Source organism: Cyprinodon tularosa, unplaced genomic scaffold (genome assembly GCF_016077235.1).
Source record: "Cyprinodon tularosa strain WSP-4 unplaced genomic scaffold, ASM1607723v1 ctg509, whole genome shotgun sequence".
Taxonomy (NCBI): domain Eukaryota; kingdom Metazoa; phylum Chordata; class Actinopteri; order Cyprinodontiformes; family Cyprinodontidae; genus Cyprinodon; species Cyprinodon tularosa.
The window spans coordinates 588,424-612,123 of NW_024039240.1; the positions used below are offsets into that span (position 1 = coordinate 588,424).

At 36.8% G+C, this 23,700-nt stretch overlaps 2 protein-coding genes across 3 annotated transcripts in view; one reads left to right on the top strand and one right to left on the bottom strand.

The window, feature by feature from the left end:
- cap2 (cyclase associated actin cytoskeleton regulatory protein 2) overlaps positions 1-18,840 on the top strand; it is a 29,070-nt gene extending 10,230 nt beyond the window's left edge. The window contains exons 4-13 of one of the 2 annotated variants that reach the window (XM_038303230.1): positions 2,270-2,347; positions 9,514-9,657; positions 10,093-10,178; positions 11,831-11,936; positions 15,197-15,380; positions 15,921-16,084; positions 16,169-16,292; positions 16,374-16,456; positions 17,237-17,380; positions 17,496-18,840. In XM_038303230.1, coding sequence (XP_038159158.1) covers positions 2,270-2,347; positions 9,514-9,657; positions 10,093-10,178; positions 11,831-11,936; positions 15,197-15,380; positions 15,921-16,084; positions 16,169-16,292; positions 16,374-16,456; positions 17,237-17,380; positions 17,496-17,579 — 1,197 coding nt within the window. In that variant the 3' untranslated portion in view covers positions 17,580-18,840. The remainder of the gene's footprint in view (positions 1-2,269; positions 2,348-9,513; positions 9,658-10,092; positions 10,179-11,830; positions 11,937-15,196; positions 15,381-15,920; positions 16,085-16,168; positions 16,293-16,373; positions 16,457-17,236; positions 17,381-17,495) is intronic. The other variant, XM_038303229.1, reaches the window with a different exon arrangement.
- LOC119795309 (aurora kinase A and ninein-interacting protein) lies at positions 18,241-23,615 on the bottom strand. The gene is made up of 4 exons (XM_038303231.1): positions 23,526-23,615; positions 20,716-20,822; positions 20,463-20,619; positions 18,241-19,864 (listed from the first exon to the last, which is right to left on the bottom strand). The coding sequence occupies exons 2-4, from the start codon at positions 20,806-20,808 to the stop codon at positions 18,918-18,920; spliced, it is 1,197 nt and encodes a 398-aa protein (XP_038159159.1). The 5' UTR covers positions 20,809-20,822; positions 23,526-23,615; the 3' UTR covers positions 18,241-18,917.
- Between the last annotated feature and the right edge of the window lie 85 nt (positions 23,616-23,700).

Genomic DNA, 23,700 nt, shown 5'->3' on the forward strand with positions numbered 1-23,700 from the left:
AAAACCCTGGTGATGTCATTAGGAAAGCCTAAGCCCTAAATGTTGTAAGAACAAAAGGAAGAAAAAATGTTATAGAGATAAAAATATTGTTACTTAATCATCCCCCTCCAAGGCTGGGATGGGATCCTATTAGCCAGGATACAAATGCTATTCCTCTGTGCTAGGCCTATAGAGGCATTACTACAGACATAGCTCAGGGTATAACCTTGCACTATAAGCTGTATTGTCACAAGATCGGAGTTTTCAGTTTCACAACAAATCCACCTTAAAAAACTCCAGCTAATACGTCCGTTTCATAACCACCAGCAGGCCGGACCAATTCAGTATGTCACAAACAACATGCAGGACTGAGTCCAACCACAAAGAAATTAATTTTTTAAAAACCAACAGGCCATAACAAAAATGAGATAAATGAAAAACTAACAAGTCTATTTTTAAATAAAGCTAATTGCAAAAAAAAGAAAAAAAAAAAGTAAGGAGTAGAAGTAAAAAGTTGTCTAATAAATAATTACTCTAGTAAAGTATAGATAGCCAGAATTTCTACTTAAGAAAGTTAACAAAGTATTTGTACTGTGTTACTTGACACCTCTGGTGCTCTCCAAGTGCTTTTCTAGTTCTTTATAGATTCTGTTTTATATATAAAGAACTCCATAGTCATTACTGCATTACTCAGCAGAGCTATGACTCTTAAGGTTCAACAATTGCATTAAATAGGAACTCAAGGTTATTTTTATTTTCTCTCTTTAAAAGGAGTCTTTGTGTAAAACAGTAGACTACCTTTACAAATTAGGTAGGACTTATTTAGAAGTGTAGAGTGCAGAAGTGCGCAGTTTTGAACTGAACCAGGGTGTAAGCCTCCTATTCTTAATTACCTTCATTTTCAAGGGGAATACATTGTCTGCATGCCCTACTCCTAAAAATGTTTAGGGTGAGGGGCTCTGTTAAATTAAATGTAAAAGGTATAATAAAATTGTCAGACAAGGCAGAGTTTTGACAATATCCTGTTTTTCTTTACAATCAATACTATAAAATCAACACTCAATCAGACTGGAAGTCTGAAAACTGATCTAAAAATTTAGATTTAAGGCCTACTAATAATGCTAGAAAAAAAAAAGCAAAAAAATAAAACATACCTGCTCTTAATATTTTGCAATTTGGATGTAAAAACTAAGATACTCGTTGCAGGACCAAGTTAATTCACAGTCAGTATTTCTGGTAACGTAAACATTTATGGATTTAGAATGATTTGACTGATTTATACTAACATAGCCCTCTTGCTGTAACCAGGTTTATATGAGAAAAAAAACAAAATCAACATGTTTATTAAAAATGAAGTCGGTTTTTACCAAAAACTTCCATGTTTTAATCACTTCCTCAAAAGGACAACATAACAAAGGATGTTTATACACAATTCATGAATGAAATAAAAATATATATTCATTTATTAGGCAGTACAGTAGATCCAAAATTTTTTATTTAAAATCTCATTTTGGACCTCTTTGTTAAAAAGTATAGATTGTCAAAGCAAAGGAAGACCTCTTGAGAGTGGCTCTTCTCTAAACAGATCACCGTTGGGTAAAGTGGAGGGGATTCAGTCCTCATTTCACTGGACACCAATTTATAAACAGTCAGGATTGCTCCTCTCCCTTCAGGACAGCTGAAGGGTCCTGAAGTGTGTGTGGGATGCCTGATGTGTGCAGTTTTCTGCACAATGGCAACTATTTTCTTTTCTCTAAAGACCTACTGTAGGATGCAGGAAAAAACATAACTTCGGCTCAACGTCTTCAAACTTTTGTTGAACACAAGTTTATAAAAAAAAAGCCTTGTTACTGTGTTTCATAGATAGCAAGATTGCAGATATGAAACTCATCCAACACAAAAGAGGCCCTTAGAACAGAGCAGAGATGAATGCTCGTATTTCCCCAGCGCTTTGAAAGTTGTTGCTATCTCTGCGTCTCATCATTGGGCTGCTTGGAGGAGAGAATTGTGCGTGTGTGACTGAGAACCTGAGGTAGTGTAAAGAGTTTCAAGCCCCTTATAAGGAGAAAACCTCCCTGGTGGTTCCTCTAGCCCACAACTTTAGGGTCTCAAACACACAGACTCACATGGCTGCAAATAACCCAATCTCTATGTGTGCATGTTAGCCAGTTTCACAACCTTTATATCCACAGAAAAGGGAACATATCAATCGGTTTCCCAGAATACCACTAGTTTACAAAAAGAATATGTTTTTTGCAAAAATCTGTTTTTAATCTTTGTTATGTTGCAGGCAGAGATGGTGAATGAGGCACTGCAGACTCAGAGAGCGTTTCTTCAGGTAGCTTCCAAGCATCAGGAGCCTGCACAGGTAAGATTGCACATTTCACATTGAACCCTATGTAGTAAGAAATAAATAAATGTAGTAAAAACCTGTGTCAGAGCTGGACCCATGCACCCAAAAGCATAGACTCGGAAGCTGTTTAAGTGTTTCGTCACTAGTCTTTTTTAATGGGGAAAGTGGGGGTTGTTCCATGTGGTCCTGACAGTTGTAAGGAGGTTCAGAGAGTGACAGCAGCAAAATTAAAGGTGTTATTTGGCAGAGGAGATGTTGAGAAGGATATGGTTAGATCTATATTAGTAAGATACATTTAAAATGAACCTGTAATACGGTAGAAAGGGGACCAGCACTAACTGTGAAAGGATCTGGAGCCAAGTTGTTGTACAGCTGAGGTTCTGTTGAGGATTTGATTCAGAGGCAAACATCTTTAGCATTCCAGGAACTTGTTCTGGATGTAAACAAGGAAGGTGAAAATAAATAATAAAATAAGATGCCGCTCAGAGAGCTGGTGACCTCAATAAGCCCTGAAAGAATGCAGCCTTCAATTAGGGTGTTTTTTTTTATTCTTTATTTTTTTATACTATTTAGTTTATTTATTTAAGGATCATCATTAGGCTCTACATAATTACAGGCAAATATTCCTGGGGTCCACATCACAAACGTTACATTCATATCACTCTTTGACAAACCTTACAAAAAAATAACCATTAAAAATAAACAGGAGAGACATTTTGTACCTTTTTACTGAAAATGTGTTTAAAATAACCTTTTTATTTGACCCTTTATGACTAAAACATTGTTTGATGAACAGGCTGACACCTCTGTAGTTAAGAGTCAATGCATCTTTAAGCATCTAGCCTATTTTCCTGAATTTACTTTGGGTTAGAAGTTCCCATGCTGCTCTGCAGATTTGACGTCAGGTGCGTCCAAGTTGAATGGGTCCAACCGAGCAAACAATTCAAGCATTAGATTCAATATGGATTTTGGGGATTCTCAGAAGTGAGCATCCAGCTCAACACAGACATCAATGGCAACTCCACAATGGGTGAAAAAAAAAATAGACCTTGTCAAGTACGAGCACCAACTACGAGAACAAGCAGAAGAGTGCTGCAGTTCTGTTTTTTGGCCAAAGGTAAGGGTATCATAAGAAACTAGGCTGTCATAGCTTCTAGATCATGTATTTTTGATAAATCTGAAAAGAATCAATCAGATTATTGATAAATTAAAAGACAAGAAAAAAAAATACAAATATATTTTTTTACATCCATGTAGTTTGTGCAAATATTGTGCAACGTTTCATTATTTGATAACTTGTCGTTAAAGTGTTAACAGTAATAAAAGGTGTATGTTAAGAAAAAACAAATATTTTTTTAGCTTTTAAATACTTTGTAATGGTATTCCTTCATCACAATTCTGCTTTCAAAAGAGTCAGCTGAGGTGTTTCAGGCAGCTGATCAAAATATCTCCTCCCTTTGGAGGTTTTCTGAACAAGTTGAGTTGGGGGAAGAGAGGACCCACAAACAGTTTGAGGTGAGGAAAACCAGCTACAGTGAGCCGGCAGAATCGACAGACATTTTCTGAGACATTTTCTGAAAAACTGAGCGAAAGTCTGGTTTGCACATGATTTAAGCAGGTTTTGTAGTTGCCATGACCTGGATCACTGAGAATTTGCCCTGGAAACCAGGGATTGTGTATCCTGTTGGGGCTGGGAACACCTTGGGATCCCCCAGAATGAGATGGGGCTGTCTAAGGGGAGAGGGAAGTTTGTATTCCCCCTAGAGCTGTTGTCCTTTCAGATAAGAATAATGCAATGAATGAATGGATGGAGTTCACCACAGACCAACATTTTTCAATAACAGAGTACTTCCACCGATACACATAAGCTTTACAGCATCTTTCTTTTTGGTCAACCAAAAGTAGGGCTGAATTATTATGTTCAGGTGAGCCCACCTTTCACTGAAAAGCCCCAGTGTCCAAAATCGAGATCATGGAAAGTATATGCAGTGTCATGATTCTGTATACACCACCTTCCATTTGTATATACAACAGAAACATACGGAAAAAAATTAAAAAAAATTCACAGATTTATGTTTAAAAGCATGAAAAAAATGCCACTATCTTTTTTCCAACGAGATCTGAGGAGACTTATGATTTGATCCAACCTCTCAGCTCTTTACAGAAGACACCTTAAAATAAAACACCTGGGCTCCCAATGTGGTTAATAATCCATAAATGCTGGTTTAATACACTTTAAGTATTTTACTGTGTGGGGCTCTATAAAGCTTTCTCCTCTGTGAGTCTGTACCCCTGTCCTGTGTTCGTGCTGCAGAGTAAGCTATGCACAGAGGGATTATTCTGCTCTTTGACCAGGAAAACTGCTAATGCAACACATTCCCAACATGTTCACCAACAGAGGAAAATGGTTGTGATAGAAAGCTTTCTATGACAGAAGTGATAATGATATCATCGCTTTGGCCTTTTGTTTGTGTTCCCTATATCGGTGTCAGAGAGTCCACCAGGAAGTTAGTACGCCTAAACTGTCTGATCATTGGCTAAGAGGAGGAGAACGAGCTTTCAGGGAAAGCCAGAAAAGAAAACAAGGAAGGTATGAGAGACCCATTAGAAATAAATGTAGCTTCTCTATAAAACCTGCAAACATGGTTACAAAAAAAAGGTGGAATGTTTTGCAATTTTTATTTCATGTTGGTTTATGTTGTGTCATTTCTGTCAAGTCACGTCCTTCAGTGACTCTTCTTAAAATGTACAGCGGACATTTTTCTTTGCACAACCTCTCAAGATCTCTTCTCCTCCTTTTTAGCTCATCCAACATCTTTTTGTTGTTATATTTAAGTATGGTGACTGATATGAGCAGGAAGGATGGTTGATTTTGTGTTCAAAGTCCCTAAAACCAGGCTGAAGACCAGAGGTGAACCAGCCTTGGCTGGGACTGTCCTCAGGGTCTGGAAACACGTACTGAAGCATTAAATCTGCCAAATCAGTTGCTAGTTTAAGAGTCTTTAAATCTTTTTAATCACATGATGAAAGCACATAGTTGCTGTCAAAGTTCCAGCTGAGCAAACTAATCATATTTGTTATTGTAGGACAGAAAAGGGGCACTTGATGGCATGCTTCACAAACAGCCGATGCGAATGTACAGATTATCTGATGGTTGCTATGCTGTCTTTGTGACCCCAGGATGTCCCGCTCTGCAGCAGTTCTCCAACACTGATCAACCCCCCCTGCCCACTCTGTGCAGTGGTGGTATAAACGTAGCCCCTCCAGCCTTTTTTGTTATGGTTTCAAATTGAACTTTAATTATTAATTATTTAATTATTGCTCCGACTGTTAATAGGTGCCAGTTTAGGCAAGGAGCAGTTTTCTTTAAGCAATTTCAAGAGAAATAGGCCTCTGAGTCATATAATATCACAAGAAAACAATAAGCCATGGAAAAGATGAAATAGCAGTTAATAGGTACTCTGATGAACTTAGCATATGGCACTGCAATATCTTTCATAAAAATATAGATTGAAATGTTTAAGAAGGGCTGTAAGGTGGTGCAGTTTGCAGCACTGCTGCCTTGCAGCAAGAAGGTTACAGGTTCAGTTCCCAGCTCAAGGCCTTTCAGCATGGAGTTTGCATTTTCTTCCAGTGCATGCATGGATTCTCTCTGGGTACTCCAGCTTCCTCTTACAATCCAAAAACGGGACTGTTAGGTTAATTGGTGTCTCTAAATTTCCCCTTGGTTTGTGTGTGTCTGTGCGCATTGTTGGATGTCTTGTATGTGGTGTACCCCGCCTCTCTCCCATAGACTGCTGGAGATAGGTAGCAGACCCACAGTGGGAGAAGATGGATGGATCCTTAACTAACATTGCTTTTTTTAAAATTAATTGCTTGTTATAAAGTATAATTTTTCAACATCAGCTTTTTTTCCCTATCAAAAAAAAAAATTATTCAGTTAAAACGCTATATATTTTTCTTACCTTTTGTTTTTATTTCAGAGAGAGATTACTTTTTACATTTTTCTATTTCCAGCACACTCTGCATTTAACCCATCCCCTTGGGGAGTGCAGTGGGCTGCCATTTACTTTACAGCCTTGAATCTACCTTTACCAGGCTGGTTAAGAAGTGTTGAAAAAAATATTAATAAGCAGATATATTTAGTGCCTAATTTTGAACATATTTTTGCATATGTATGTGAATGAACATATTAAGAGTAAATGATTTAGAAAATTTATGAAAAAGAATTCATAATCTTTCAGATGGTTGGAAAAAGGCAGACAAAATATATCTCAGTTAGATTATTATTTCTGAAGTAAGTTAACAAAGGTAAAATAAAAGCTGTTTGTTGATGACTGTTAATATTTGCATGAACCAAATTAAGCAACAGGTCATGCTTAAAAAATCTTTTTTAGACTAATCTGGCAAAACTAGGCATGCTTTTCTTAAAAGCTATATAATTTTCAGTGCTTGCATGAGGTTATTTATGTTTCATTTCAATATAGTTCAGCGAAAAAAAGGTTTTCTGGTTGTGAAGCAAAGAAAATATATATATATAAAAAAAAACTGCATGGTACTACAAAATGATCACGAATGCAGGCAAACTAAGTCGAGTTCTCTCAACAGCCACCAATGAAGCAGTATTTATTTAAAGGGTTTAAAAAACTCTAACTTTTATAATGTGAATATAGAGTAGTGCTGCCCTGCTACACTACAGAAAAAATAAATAAAATATAGTAGGTGTAACAGCAATTAGGACACTGTTCTTCTGCTGGGATCTAAAATCTGGTCAGGGTTGAGAGGACAATTGATTGAGCTGAATGCAGTATGATCCGCAAGGAAAGTTTAAACTCACCTTCTAGCATAACGACTCTAAATATACAATCAAAGCGCTCCAGAACAAAATTCCGGTGTTAGATTTGTCCAGTTAACCCTATTAGACCAAAAGGGATTCAAATCAAAATTAAATACACAAAAATTTTAACTTTAAGCTTTTAAAATTTTTCAAAATGTATTATTTGATAAGCAGGATTTTTTTATGCATGAAACTCTGCATTATTTAGCTTGGAAAGGTTAAAGTCACAATGTTTTTTATGCCGGCTTTTATAAATGTATATAGCTGTAGTAATCAGTGCAGAGGAACATTAGCGCACCAGTAAAACAGCATGTGTAAACCTGGGTGTGCCTCCCTCGCTTTTCTTTAGCTCTTTCTCTGTCAAACACACACACACATTTTTCAAAGTTCTGGCCTTTCTCTCCTGCGCTATCCAGTTGTGCTCTCTGACTTTTTATGGACATGTTCTATATTTAAGCCTGCAGTCAGTGTGAGAGATAGAGAGTAAGAGAAAAACACAGAGAAAGGAAAGCAAAGAAAGTACCGTGACCTCAGATTGGCCCGTTAACTTGGGTGTGCTTGTTTCTCTAAGCTGGGGGTTTCGGATGTTCACATACAGATAGGGGGCCTCGATCACACCCATCCAACACTGAGTACTAATCTTCTCTCTGAGCCAGTGCTGGAAAAGTAGGTTAGGATCTCTGGTATTACAAATCTTGCTTAATTACTTTTATTGGTTAAATGTAATTTATCCTATTTCAGTCAATTTATGAATATTAACACAAAAAGGTTTTAATTTTTTTAAATATATTGTACCTTGAATATATTATATTAAAGACACACCATTAGGGTGTCATTACCAATAGAAATATGGGATCTATGTGTATTCGACACCTTCTTAATTGTTCAATTTGTTGATTTAGAGGTTTCTCAGATTCAACTGAATCCTTCCATGAATCTGAATTCTTACCACAGATATAAAACTGAATGTAGGTTTTAAACTCAATAACTATTCATAGACCCAGTTTAAACTGCTCTTCAGCCTCTAAGGTTTTGGTCCAGGACTACCTTATATTGATCTCCATCTGTCTTCCCATTAACGAAACGGTAGTGACTTATGAAGCACATTTTATACAGCAGCCTTACTGAACATACAGGTATTCCTACTGTTCAAAATCATCATTAATTCAGGACATTCACCATGTGCACATTTACATACAGCCACACAGAGATTGCTGGGCCATTTTCAGATTAGGTATCAAACAGATTTCTGTGGGGTGTTTGGTCAGAGCCTGGGTTTTTATTTTAGAATCAAAGGCTGCTTTAAATTTCTCCGGAATTTCATTCCTGATCTGTTTGTTGTGTTCCTCGGTCTTCATGGTGCTCTCTAACACGAACAGCTGCATTTACTCTGAGAATAAATCACATACAGGGGGATCCTATTTTCCAATTACACAAATTGTTGCACTGGATTCTGTTTAGGGGTAAATGGGTGGGATTGGGGGTAACTCATTTTAATTGTTAGATTGTTATTCTTTATTTTTATTTCTTTTTAATTTCAAAAGAGACCTGTTCTAAAAATTGCATGGCAAATATAAACACACAAAAAACGTTTTTGTTTTGGTAAAATATGTGAATAAAAGCTGCAGTAAAAACAGAGAAAGAAGCATTTCTCTTACTTTATGAAAATCATGTCCATCTGATCTGGAAAAGAGTCTCAAGGGAACAAGTTTACCCCTTACCATCTTATCCAATGTGACTTAGTTTTGTTGCTGTGCACACAGTCGTGCAGAAAATCTTAAAACCTGCACAATGCATTAAGTATTTGTTTGATTTCTATCATACAGAAGATTAAAAGGACACTGTTTTTAGATTTGTCTGTCGCTTGTTAACGGTAAATGGTTCAAACTGCTCTGAGTTCAGCATAGGGGTGGGATGTTGGATTGGTAAACTGTAAACACTGGAGGAGCGGGATGCCTTACATGGCCAGAGGGATCTCCCCATGAACGGAGGAATGTCGGAAAGAAATGGAACGATGGGGAAGGTTAAATGAGAGCTGGGAGACCCGCTTAACTGGAGCTAAGATCTGGAAGATCCAGTGGAAAAATCTCTTATAAATTTAGACACTGTTCTAGGACATGGTTTATGATTTACAAAAGGGAGAGCGGAGGAGGATAGAGGGATAAGGCTGAAAATCATTGAGTATCTCCATGTAAATAGACCACATGCCCCATTAATGATGATCTGAAGAGAATCTGACTAGGTCACAAGTTTCACGACCATCTCAACCTCCCTCTGCATATTTCTCTCCTTTTTCTTCTGCATTTGTGTTAACTCCTCGTTGTTGCATTGTTTGCATTCGCAGACGGAGCTCCATGACCTCTTGAAACCGATTTCCGATCACATCCAGGAGATCCAGAATTTCAGGGAACGCAACCGAGGGAGTCCTCTGTTCAACCACCTGTCAGCTGTCAGCGAGAGCATCCCCGCCCTGGGCTGGGTGGCAGTGGTACAAAATAAGCTTTAAAGAAAACAAATCTGAATTTTAGAAAGATAGAAATTACTTTACAAGAAATTGTATTCCACATGCGCTTTAACTGGCGTTCTGATCAATTTGTATGCAGGGTTTCTGTTTTGCTTCTGTGGAAAAGCTTATCTGTGGGGTCACAGCATTTCCAGCTAAATATCATTAACATTCAGATGAAAGCTTTTCCTCTTTGGGACTTAAAAGCTGGCTCTGGTCTGTGTAAGTTGCTGTCATGAAAGCTCTTTCCCCAAATTTATCAAAAACAGGCCGAACTTTTTGATATCGCTGTGAACTTTTCAGCTTTGACCCTCAATGAAGACAAATCTGCAGGGAAGGCGAGGTGTTTATAAAACTGTCAGGATGAGAGAAGACCTTCTCATAAAGGCATATATCTTTTTTTTTTTGCTCTTGTCTTAGAGCCAGAAACCTGGTCCATACGTGAAGGAGATGAATGATGCAGCCACCTTCTACACCAATAGAGTGCTGAAGGACTACAAGGAAACGTAAGTATGCTTACTATAAAACAGGCTTAAATTGATGGCAACTAGACTTTCACTGTTTTTTTTAAGGTGTTTCACACAATTGTAAATTAGGTCCGCTTGGAACATGCTTAGGAGGGTGGTCCTCCATGTTGTTTAACACATCAGTGCTTAATATGGTGGAGGATATAGTGGGGTTATTTGCATTGTGTGTACTTTTTAACCCAAAAGCCAAGAAAAAAAAAACTTTAGCTGAAAAAGTGATACAAATTGAATTATTTATTAAATTGTGATGTTACATGAGAGATGTATCCTGCTTATCCTTGCCAGATAGCCTCATGGCATGTAAAAAGCATCTGCTGGGGATTCAGTAAACACGTCACACAAATTTTTACTTTAGTTCTCCAACAGGTACCTTCCTAACTATTGTGTTTGCTGCACCCACTTACAATAATTGTTGCTCCCTTTATACGCTCACAAACTGTCTTTTACTTCTTTTTTATTAGTCTGTAGTACATATGGGTAAATTTCAGCATCAAATGCACACATCTGACTCACTTGAATGGCAAGTTGTCTTTCTATTTTTTAGTAAATGTAATCTTCTTTTAGGTCATATTCACACCTACTGATATGAATATGTTACTAATAAAACCAAGTATATTGGACACATCATCACAGTGAGTCTGTCAGATGATGATGGTATCTGTAGACAATGTAGAATGTTGTATGCTCAAGCTAATACCCTTGCTCGTACATTTGGTGCATGTACCGATGTGGTAAAAGTGGAACTTTTTAATGCATATTGTACCTCTCTGCTCTGCTATAAAAAAAATCCAGCCTGCAAAGGCTACAGGTGGCCTACAATGATGCTTTGCAGGTACTTTTGAAATGGCAAAGATGGACTAGTGCAAAGTTTGTCATAGCAAGAGTCAGTACCTTTTTTATGAAAGTCAATGTATATATATATATATTTTAGGATAAATGCATCTTGCAATGATATTATCTTGTCACCTACTGACAACACATGTTGTGCAACCCGATACCAGTCTAAGCTGTGGAGAAACTGGAATTCCTGTCTCCTTAAATCTCCTATCTAAGGTATATATATCTTCTATTAAACTTCCTGGTCTTCCCTGGTTCTTTGTTGTATAAAGTTATTAGGTGTAATTTATTTATTTTTTTTGTCCTTTTGTTAGTTTTTTCCCCCTTGGCTTTTATAAGTAAAACTAGATAACTTACCTAGCTGCTATCAGTCAGGTATGCTGTGTATTTAGAATTATAATTGCAACATTAAAAATGTCTTAGAAACATGTTTGGTGATCCTAAATTTAAAAAAGTGAATTCAAATGATAAGTTTTACAGTCAGTCGAGGGATGTATATTGTCCGGCGTAACTGATCTTATAGAGAAATCATGCTGACTGGGATTGTGCTTAAAGGTTATTTTGGGGCAATGCAATCTTGAATGAGTTCTAATTGCTTTCTCACATGCAAACTTTATGCAATTATTTTTAAAAAGTGTTTTAAACATCCTTTCTTCCAACAGAGCTTCATGAGATCAAGTCACATCCACCTCCATTCCTTACAGCCACCTATTTTACCTTCTTCATAATCTTCCTCCTCCTCCTAACTGTTTTGACCGCCACATTTGTCTTATCCATTTCCTTCTGTCTCCCAGTGACAAACGTCATGTGGACTGGGTGCACTCCTACCTGTCCATCTGGACCGAGATGCAGTCCTTCATCAAGCAGCACCACACTACAGGACTGGTGTGGAGTAAGACGGTGAGTAGAATTCTTTCGTAATTGCAACCATCTGAATTTATTCTGTTGTTTTTTCCACTATATGCCAGTAAGAAGAAGAAAATCACTGGTGTGTTATCTCAGCTGTGATATTTTTAAACCAGCAAGGGAAATTTTTTTTTTTTCCAAACACTTCCATTTTTAGTGATGAAGCCGGAGGGTTATGTAAACCACTGCAGGGAGCATGAATGAATGAATGAACTTCTCCTCAGTGGGTGCACACTGCAGCTCTCTGCAGAGCTCCAGACCATCAGCCACTCCCACACACGCTTCTGGTTTTAGATGTTCTTGATTGGGAACTCCTCAGTAGATCCCAGAGAATACGATATCATACGATAATAAATCCTAATTCCGCTTGACCTTTTCCTTTTGCAGTGCCTTGTAAGCATACTTAGATGCCTTAAATCTTTTGGGCGTGTTCTTAGATTAAACAACAAACTTTAGTGTAATTTTGAAGACATTATGCAAAAAACACAAAAACCCAATGATAGATTATTTTAAAGAGAAAGGGAAGAGATACAGGTTTGCCTTTTTTGTTAAAAAAGTAGAAAAGTGTGGCTTTAATTGTGTTCACCTCCCATAAAACGCACTGCAACAAATTGCCAACAGAAATTATCTCATAATAAAGGTCTGCATGTGTGTAATTTAATCTTATTCAATACAATATGGCACACAGGAGAGGGGACATGCTCTGGAGAAGTTTGAAGCTGAGTTAGCTTTTAAAAAAATATCCCAAGCTTTGAGAATAAAGCACAGGTGAGGTAGGATCGTGGTATGAGGATTCTTTCCTCTCACAAGGTAGATGGATGGAAATAAATACAGAAAAATTACTTGCAAAGAGATTTTAGCATTTTCAAGTGTTTGAACGGCCATGTCTTTAATTGGTTCAATTTGAATGGAAAAAGATGGGCAAAACTTTAAGATTGCAGATATGCACAACCTCTTTATTCTAGTTCTTACAAATGACTCTATAATTGTTAATCAAAGTTATAGATTTGCCTCTGTAAGGCGCTTTTTTTCAAATATTAAATGTTGGTGAAAGTAGGCCTCTGGAAAATTGTGAGTTTTTATTTTTATATCCGCTGTAAATGTTATACTTGTGTCCCTCTGTTGTCTTGTGGTTTAATTTTTTGACTTTAATTCAGGGGGGCCCAGGGTTTAAATCGGGGCTGCATCACATAGTTTTACCTGTGGGAGTTTAAAGATTCAAAATACCCATTTTGTTTTAGTTTTTAGGATCAGAAAAAAACTGTCTAGGATGTAAGCTCCTAAAATCACAAAGTGACTTTTCTATCCATACATTTTTTTTTTATTAGGATTAAACTGAATAATTAAAGCAAACTGTATCACTGATGCCGATGGGCAGCTGCCTCTCCATGTTTGCGCTCATAATCTTATTCTACCCCTTTAATGTGAGGATAAATGCCCATCTGATCCTGAACAACTGTGTCCACATGTGTTTTCTGCATGCAGAAACCTGAGAATCTGCAGACGTTGTTTGCGTCAGCTGTTGGTCCTGCTGTAAGACGACAGAGCTGATGTGTGTGCGTGCAAAAGAAGGGAAGTGTGCCTCCCCAACAGGTGGCCCTCAGGGTTTACTTGAATGGAGGGTTTCTTCACAGAAGAGCCTCGACAAAAGAGGCCTGTGTAAACTCGCTGCCTGTGCTGTAACCTAAACTAAGGGGCCTGTCGCTGTTCGGCACAGCTGCCGTCTGCCGCTCATTTACGGGTTAGCGACAGCTCCATTCACTCACATTTATGTACAGTTCGGCTGATACATAATAGGCACAGAGTAAAAAAAAAAAAAAAACACTTGAAATTAGAGATCAAGGTCAGAAATGCAAAGAGCCTGCCAGAGTGTCCACCAGTCAGTGGCACACTTTTTACAACCTGGGTCAGTGAGCTGCCAAATATTTGTTCCAGCTGTCCATGTGGCCTTACTGATAACCAGGCTGTGGCCTGCAGACTGTGTTAACTCTGTACTCTAGTAGATAACTTAAACAAGAAATACATTACCTTTTTATCCCCTGGTTACTATAGATCTCTAAATTCAGTTCTAACTTTATTTAATGACTTCAAAATGACATCAAGAAACAAATGAAGTTGTGTAAACTGAGATATGTTCATTATGAGTGTTTTGTGTCTTTTCTATTCAGTTTAACTGTAAACAGTTCAGCAGATAAACCAAATCTTCCAGTTGCACCAGTTCTTGCTATAAAAAATGTCAATGTTATAAGAAATATGCTATTTTTTCTAGTTTAAAATTGAAACATAAAAAAATTACCTCAGCCTACAAATGGGGGGACTAAGAATGCTGCCAGATGCATTTGATGAATGTGTTTTTACGGTACATGTATGGATCTGTTGAAACTTTTTTTTATTTTAAATCAAAAGAACCAGAGTTCCTAGTAAACTTTGAGAGTCTCCTCAGCACTAACTCTCTAGGCTTTCAAAGTAGCTCCTGTTGCACCTTTTTCAGGTATTTCCAGTCTATCACCTGCCTATTTTCAGATATCTTCGCCTGTAAAAAAAAAAAAAAATGTATCTCCTTTATGATCGATCAGTCAGTCTGATATGGAAAGTCTTCAAAGGAAAAACAAAAATGATTTTTTTTTTTAATCTATGAAAGAATAAGTTTCATACTGGATTTTCAGGCACTGTGCTTTTTTTCAAAATATGTCAAAAACCCCAAACAAAAACACCCCACCATAATAAAATGAAGGAAAGAACAAACAGTTCTGCATTAAAAGGGGGATTTCTTGTATGATGTCATTATTCAGCGTATAAGTTGGATTGAGTTTTAGAAAATTACCAGAAATTGGGCTACTTAGATGATAAATTAATCAGGTTTTACCAACAGGAAGACCCTCGAAATGACATTTGAATATACAACCATTTTTGACCGAGTAACTGAAGTGCTTCTTTTTATGTAAACATATTTTATCTTCTGCTTGACCTTGGTATCTTTTCCCTCACACCTATACAACGTATAGGTTCTGAATAATTAAGGTTTAATTAATCACACTCAGCATAGCATACCTTCCTTTAAACAAAGCAGAGGTTTAAAACTTTTGAGTAATATTGCACACCAATAAAAAATCATCCAGACTCCTTCAGTGTTCGTATTTTACTACCTCAAATGGACATTTTTATTACTACAGCTTCTATTCTAAAACTGACTGCAGGTTTGAATTTCTTTCAACCACGATGGAGTCCTGATGTTAGTTGTCTGCTTCTCACAGGGTCCCATCGCTCCTGCATCTCTCTTAGACTCTCCTCTCACACCCGGTGCACCCTGTCCCCCTCCTCCCCCTGGACCTCCTCCGGTCTTCACTGAGGATCCCTGCCAGACTCAGGCAGACGGTGCAACGCCTCAGCACTCAGCTTTGTTTGCTCAACTCAACCAGGGCATGGATATCACTAAAGGTGAAATGTTCACTCATAATAGTGTTTGATTTTAATGTTTTTTTTTATGGAAAACCTATTCTTCATAAATCGTTAAGCACTAAATGTGGCTCTTCCAAGGCTGTTGCTTCTTCCTGTTGTTTATGAATCTGTTTTTTTGCGGCAGTTTTTCCTTCCACTTAACTTTCTATTATATCCTTTGACATTGCTCTCTATAAACAGACAAACTGTTCCATGAGGACCTTTTTTTTTTTTTTTTAGCTTTTCTCCCTTATCAAGGTTATAAAAACCTGCCTACTGGACAAGACAACAGTCAGGCTACTGATCTTCCTCATAATTGAGTTGGTCATAATTTGCAACAACCAAACATTTATGTATTATTTATTTGTCTGGCATAACATTCAAAGTGTTTGAGATACTTAGTTACCAAAAAATAAATAGATATTACCCTGTAAATCAAATTTACCGTTTTTCAAATTATGCTGTTTGAACACAACAACTGAAATAAGTGTAATCTTTATTGGTATTCTAATTTACTGAGATGTGCATGCACATGTTTAGGTCTAAAGCATGTCTCAGATGAGCAGAAGACTCATAAGAACCCCAACCTCCGTTCTCAAGCATCACCAGGGAAAAACAAGGACCCCAAGCCTGTGAGCTCTGTAAAAGCAGCTGCACAGAAAAGACCCCCTCTGCTGGAGCTGGAAGGAAAAAAGTGGAGAGTGGTATGCAATGCATTTTAATCCTTATTGCCCCAATTTACCATGTTTATCAAAGCACACTTTAAATATACTTCTTCTTTGATGAAGGAAAACTTTGAGCAGAAACACGACTTGGTGATCGATGAGACGGAGTTGAAACAGGTGGTGTACGTATTTGGCTGCAGCAACTCCACCCTGCAGATCAAGGGCAAAATTAACTCCATTATCGTAGGTGAGCCGCCCAGACACAGAGCCCTAATTATACACCTCTATGAAAATTTTCCACAGCTTGGTTTGTTCTGTGTTTCCTCAGATAATTGCAAAAAGCTTGGTTTGGTCTTTGAGAATGCTGTAGGAATTGTAGAGATCATCAACTCCAGAGCCATTCAGCTACAGGTAGGTTTATCTACAGTATATATACCTAATCTGAACTATTACGCTGGTTCTCACATAGGCCAGTTATCGATTATTTAGAATTCCTTAATATTTTAATTAAAATATTAAAAAATAAAATGTTTTCTAGTCTTTTTTATCAACTCAATTTTATAAAGCCCTTTTAAAATACCACAGCTGCCACAAAGTACAGTACTGTACATATCAGGTAAAGTTAAAATTTTATAAAATCAACATAGAAGTTTAAAGGAATAAAAAAATATATAATAAAATCAAGTAATTAAAACAAATAAAAAAACAATTAAAAAAAACGCAAAAATAGAAAAAGTTTCATGCTGTATTAAAAGCCAAATAAGAAAAATAGGTTTTAAGACAACTTTTAAAAATAGACAGTGACAAGGGTCAAGATATATCGAGAAATGTACAATTAATTTAGCTTCCTATTTAACTGAAAGAGCAGAAGAATTATATTACTGAATGTGATTGGTACAGAAATAACTTTGTGTTAAGATCAACCAATCAGTTTTTAGTCAAATGTTATGGCACACTGCAAAAACTGAAATAATTTTTACATTTTAAAGTTGAGTTTCTAAATATATGTTAATAATACTAAAACAATATGAGCAATAATATAAATCTTAACTACCGTAACTAAATAGACATATACATGATATTGTGTTTTTTTTTGACTGTTATACGGCATAATAGTGTTGTTTCTTAGTATTTTAACATGAGTCAGTGGTCTGCCAGATGATTTCATACTCTGATGGTGTATCTCTGCAGGTGTTGGGAACGGTTCCCACCATTTCTATCAACAAGACAGAGGGCTGCCAAGTCTACCTGAGTAAAGCGGCTCTGAACTGCGACATCGTTAGTGCCAAGAGCTCCGAGATGAACATCCTGATCCCAGTAGGAGAAGATGACTATGTGAGTGAGAGAACAGGAGGCAGGCTCCAGACTCTGAGATAAACATCACATGGAGGTGAAATTACATTTGGCTGGTGCACTAACGGGAACCTTCCTGATTTTCTTTTCTTTGCAGAAGGAGTTTCCCGTCCCAGAGCAGTTCAAGACAGTTTGGGATGGCTCCAAGCTGGTGACAGAACCCACTGAGATCGCAGGCTGATCTGCAGCTCAGGAATCTCTTGCAAAAGCATTCAAACCTCTTTACCTTTTTTTTTAACTTCTGCAACAAATGACGACATTTTATTGCAGTTTCATGTATAGATAAAAAAGTAAAAAAAAAAAAAATTGAACTCTTAAAATGATACGCTTTGCAAAACCTTCACTAATATGTTGGGTATCTAGGTATCCCCTTTGACTCATACTCATGCATAAAATTTAGCACTAGTAATTACTTTCAGATACAGCCTAACATGTTAAAAAACAAGTAAATCTGTTTGATTTAAAGGGTATGAATACAACAAATACGACACTGATAAGGAGTTATTTTAAAGCAGGACTGAAACATGGCAATGGGAGCTGTAGGGATGATTTTCTTCAGCAGGTACAGAGAAGCTGGTGAAGATTTATAAAAAGGTGGATGAAGCTAAAAGGTAGAGTTCCCTTTCTTTTCCCTAGCAACACTAAACTTACATCAGATCTACAGTCTAATAGCTTTTAACAGAGCATGTTTGAATGTTTACATGACCCAGTTTAAATCCAGACGTAAAACTTGGATGAAAATTTGCAGCAAGGCAAAAACACACTCAGGATTTTTGCTTATAAAAAGATAAAACATGCATAAATTTTATGGAACAATTGGGCTTAACTATTTGTGTTGGTCTCTTACATAATTCCAACATAGTATATTGAAGTTTGCAGTTTCCACAGAATGTGGAAAAGGTGTGAAAAGTAAAAGGGATGCAATAGATAAGGACATCATCATTTAGTGTTTGATACCTTTAATCTGTTAAAACAATTGCTCAGGTTACAGTATGATAGTTACATACCTGTGCCATAACAAGAGTGACATTTCAATTCTAAAAAAAAAAGTATCTGCTCTTTACATCATAAAAAAAAAATTTATTCAAAACATTTCTATTAACAAGTAAAGGATCAATTAGTCATATATTCTTATCTAATACATTAAAGCTGATTTCTATTTGTATTAAGAGATGCTTTTTGCATTTAGCTGCTGTGAACAGTAACAGAATTAAGTTCAGCTGGTTGTGCTGCTTTACTCTCAAAATCAAATGCTCAAAAAGTAAACTTTTCTGTAGAGGAACTAAGAACTTTTTATGTTTATCACTTTAGTTTGTGAAAATAAAATATAACTTAGAGCACCAGGTAGAAATATATACGTGTAACTAGTGGTTATTTTAGAATAAATCAATGTAATGCTAATCACTTTTTAAACAAAATAAAATAAAATCCATCAATTCTGACTTGGAAAGTTTTGTTGTTTTTTTTCAATAAAAGGAATGATGTTTCAACCTCCTGGTTTGAACACAGAGGCATTGCTTCAGTGTTTGATCACCATGTTTCCCTGAGAGTCTTGGGTGAAGAGCATTTCATCCTCTTCGTCCTCCTCCTCCTTCTTCATCAAAGGCTTGGAAGCATAGCTCCTAACCAAGCCGGTGCCCAGGTTACTCTGATCCTTGAGTGGACTCCTGGTCTGGAGACCTCGATGTGCTATCACCCTGAAGCCCTCCGAGTCCTGAGTGAACAACGAAGCCAAACTCTCTTCATCTGCTTCCCTGAATTTAAGCATTTTCTTAAGAGGAGAGCTTCTTGGTTTTCTCCACAATGAGTCAAAATGTGCGTCTTTTACACGATTGTTTCCTGACTGCTCAGGTTGTTTTTGTGGTGACGCGTTTTTCTCTTCTGCCCGCTTATGATTTGACAGAGTTCCAAAATGAGACAAAGTTTGTTTACTTGGGGACTTAAGGGAGAGTAACCTGCTGTTTTCTTTCTCCTCTTTAATGCGGAAACTGTTTTCAGCAGGTTTCTGAGTTGATGTTTTTCCCTCCACATCTATTAGATTTCCAAAGTGTTCTGAATTCTGAACACCTAGAAAACTTGACCCAGAGCAGACGTATTCCTCGCTGCAGGTTAGCAGAGGGTCCTGACTCCATGGCTGCAGAGACGTCTGATTATCATAAGACGACACCTCTTGGAGTCTCCTCTTGCACTGAGGCGGTTTGCCCTCTACAGAATCACTTTTTAATAAAGCTGAAGATGTGTTTCTTTCATTCTGCCAAGTTGTTGATTCTGTCTGTGCAACATTTTCATTTTCCAAATCCCAGCACACACCAGCATCACACTCCTCTGAGTCCGTATTGTCAAAGCAGATTTCCCGCGTTCGTTTCCTCACAGATGAAACAGTTGAGGGTTCAGTTGCGATGGACACTGGCGGGGGCGGAAATGAATCCGGGTTTGATGCTTCAGTGGAAGATGGCTTATGGAGAACTTTTGGAAGAAATTATTATGTAAACAAGTTAAAAGTGAGGCCATGTATCACAATGCAGCTTCAACACATTTATACATATTTTTCTATGGGTTTTCTACACATTTCTTATTAACAATTATCAAGTTTTACAAACACAAATTCCAGAATCCACCTATTTTTGCCATTTAAAATGAAATAATTTTACTTCACAATGAATCTATTATTGATTTTTCCAACCAGTTCGGTTTTGTGTGGATAGAAGCGGTTTGAATAAAAAGAGACAAATTCACAGATACACAATTAAATACATAATTATGGGGATACAAATATTTCAAAATTATGCCTTCTTTTTCAACAATTATATCTCAATCTAACTGCATTTATTTTTCCAGACTTTGAATTGCAGAAGATTTAAATAGGAACTTTCAGGGATGTCAAAAACAAAAAGGCACTTAGTCTTTGAAATAAAACCATTTTGTAAAGTAGCTATTACAATTTTTGATGTAGGTCTATCAAACATAAGAATCGTGACATGGAAAACACCACTTGCAATATTTTTTTCATTACAACTTTATTTGGGTAACAAATGCACCTTTTAAGAAGTAGCTGGCTGCTTACCTCTTTGCTTAGACGAGAAAAAAGTTGATATGGTGCTCTGTTTAGTCTTTGGCATCTCCATTTTGGTTTGAGTGAAGTTTAGCGCTACAGCTAAACTGTAACCCCCTCCTTCAGCCAGAGGATTCAGCAGTTTAGAGATAGGACGGGGAGGGTGTTTCTGAAAAATAAAAAGATTTATCAATAAAAAAACAGTAAGAGAGGAAACCAAGGTAAGGATTACATTTCTGTAGAAAACATCTATTATCATCATCACCTGTTTAACCTTTGCTTTCAGCTGCACAGTGTCCAACCAAACTCCACATTCTGCCTGTGGTGAGCTCTGTGGTGCTGCCTTAGAGGTTTTCATGATGGAAAAAATATCTGCAAAACATTCAGGAAGGATTGTTAAAGATAGGCTCTGTGTATGCACCCTGATGCTCTATCTCTCCGGTTATTTTCCCTGAAAAAGAGATCACTCAGGAAAAACTCTTTAAATAACAGGAGACATGACAACATATTTTGATAGAAATTGTAATCTTACTCAGATCAGAGAAATCGCTTTGGTTTAGAGAATGGCAGCTGCTCAGCTCTGGGCCCACCTCTCAGGAAGTGGCCCCCATGACCCTATCAGGATTCCGTACCTTTGGCAGGATTTTTGCGACAACGCGCTGCTCTTTAACGTTACAGCTGCAAGACTACAGGCAGGGTCGTTTGGTGCATGGCGCGTGTTTTGAAGCTGCTCTGCTTGTGGAGAAATGTCCTGGGCCGTGAGTAGTGAGGAAACAGGAAGCGATTCTTGTGGGATGGAAGAGGGAAATAGTGACAATGAAGGTTGGAAGATAGCAGCATCAAAAAATGAGAAAAAGCGGAAAAAACAGAGATCAGTTAAAGGGGAATCTAGTTCAGAACAATCCAGTGATGATCAATCCATACATTCCACAGCACAACAAAATGAATTCAAAGTCATATTCAAAGTCGTTAATCAGGCAGACTCTTTTACAAACTGGAATCCGGTTCACTTAACAAAAACCATCAATAAACTTGTTGGAGAAGTCAGAGGTGCCAGAATTCTGTACAGTGGAGACCTGCTAATTAACTGCAGAGACAGCGCCCAGCAAGGCAAAGCAATACGTATTAACAAAATTGACGGGATAAGAGTTCAGTGCAGCCTAATGGAGAACAAAAAGATCAGCAGGGGAGTCATTGGAGGAGTTCCTCTGAAAATTTCTGAAAAAGAGATTCTGGAAAACATAAGCGGTGCAAAAGTAAAAGAAGTAAAACGGTTAAAAACAACAAGAAACGGAGAAAGATCTGACAGTTTATCTGTACTAATTAAATTCGAGGAAGAGCAATTACCAAGCAAAGTATTCATCGGTTACATCAGTTACAATGTCAAAATCTACAATCCACCACCATTGAGATGTTTCAAATGTCAAAAATTCGGACACATTGCAGCAGTTTGTAAAGGGAAACAGAGGTGTGGAAGGTGTGCAGGAGAACATGAATATGGTAAATGTGGAAAAGAAGCTAAAATAAAATGCTGTAATTGTGGTGGAGAACATACTGCTGCTTATCGCGGCTGTGAAGCAAGCAAAAGGTCTGAAGAAATAAAAAAAATGAAATTTGAGCTTGGAATAACTTATGCTGAAGCTGCAAAAAGGATCCCATCTCAGTCAGAAAAACCCAAACCTACAGTTCAACACACAGCAAATTCCAAACCTCTAGAGAAATCTCTAAAAATTGATGAAGACTCACTAATTGTTAAAAAGACAAATTTTGTTCTTTTCATGGTGGAAGTGATTAATTGTACTGCTCAGACGACAAAAAAAACAGAAAAAATCAAAATAATAGTGAAGGCTGCAGAAAAATATCTGGATGTTAAAGATATGAACTGGGAGATGGTTGGAAGCATGATGGAAAGACCAATGGGACCATCAGAAACTGGCAGAGGTACGATGACCTAGAGTAAATTAAAATTATACGGGCAAATGTAATTTAGTATAATTTAGTATTATGTGGGTTTAAGTTACACAGGTTATTTTATTGTATTTTTTTTTTTTTTTTTTTTTTTTTTTTTTTGGGGGGGGTGAATCGTTTCCTGTTTCCTTGCTTTACTCCATATCAGTTGGTGGCGGTAATGCACATTTCACAAGTTTGCCAACCGCCATAAAATCTCATAAGAAGAAGAAGAAGAAGAAGGAAGTGGCCCCGATTAACAGTTAAAAAGGCATTTTATACATCTCCAGTCTGCCACATCATCAAATTTTACATCATACACATTAGCAGATAATTATTACAGCAATAATGATCCTAACAGGATTCACGTTTACCTTTTGGGGGCCATGGTTATAGTCATATTTCCGCTGCTTTATATAGTTTAATACTTCAGTCAGTCAATCAGTTAGACTTTATTTACAGAGAAACAAGAAATAAAAAAATATATATTACTATTCATATTGTTAAAATAATTTTATTTAAAAAAATAAAATAACTAATGTTTTATTAAAGCTTGCTTGTGCTTTCTTCTTGTTTGAAAACAAAGAAAACTACAATAAAATGCTATATAATATTGAGAAACCAGGGAAACGCTCTAAAAAAAATGAAGATACAGATAGGGATATACAAAGAAAAACATTTTGCATTCAAAAAACACTTTTAATACATTGAATCATGAGGTACATAATTTAATTAAAAAATACAAAATTATCACAGATTATAATGGACTATAAAATGATGCAAAACGTGATTAAAACAATCGAATAAGCAAAAAGGACGTCTATTGCATGTGTAGTATGATAAAAAAAAGAATGAATTACTTTAAATGAAAATAATAAAATGAGGATAGAAATAACACCGCTATCGCTATTCAAATGCCACTCTACATTATTTTCTCTAAAAACGTTCTATACATAAACAAGAGGAAAAAACATTTTCTTAAAATGACAGCTTTCAGACATCCTCGCATTAGAGTCGCATCTTGATGTTTAACCTCATCCCAAATGTTTATATCCCTTCAGAACCGTTACCTAAAGTTGAGGAAACCTCATTTCTTAAATAAACTGAACAATAAATTATTCAACTTACCCAACTTTGATAATGAAGAGAGGTATTTTTGCTCAATCGCTTCAGTTTTGTTTCTGCCGCCTTAACGGTAAGCTGTCCGTGCCGTTTGCCTGTTTAAAAGCACAGCTAATTTAAAACTCGCCCAAAAAAGTGTTTTTCTTCGTATATAAATGTGTGAAATTAAATAAAATAATGA

Coding starts and splice junctions, on each gene's coding strand:
- LOC119795309 (XM_038303231.1), bottom strand. CDS start 20,808: ATGAAAACCTCTAAGGCAGCACCACAGAGCTCACCACAGGCAGAATGT. Junction 20,620..20,715: donor TGAAAGCAAAGGTTAAACAG/GTGATGATGATA, acceptor TTTATTTTTCAG/AAACACCCTCCCCGTCCTAT. Junction 19,865..20,462: donor TTTCTCGTCTAAGCAAAGAG/GTAAGCAGCCAG, acceptor TTCTTCCAAAAG/TTCTCCATAAGCCATCTTCC.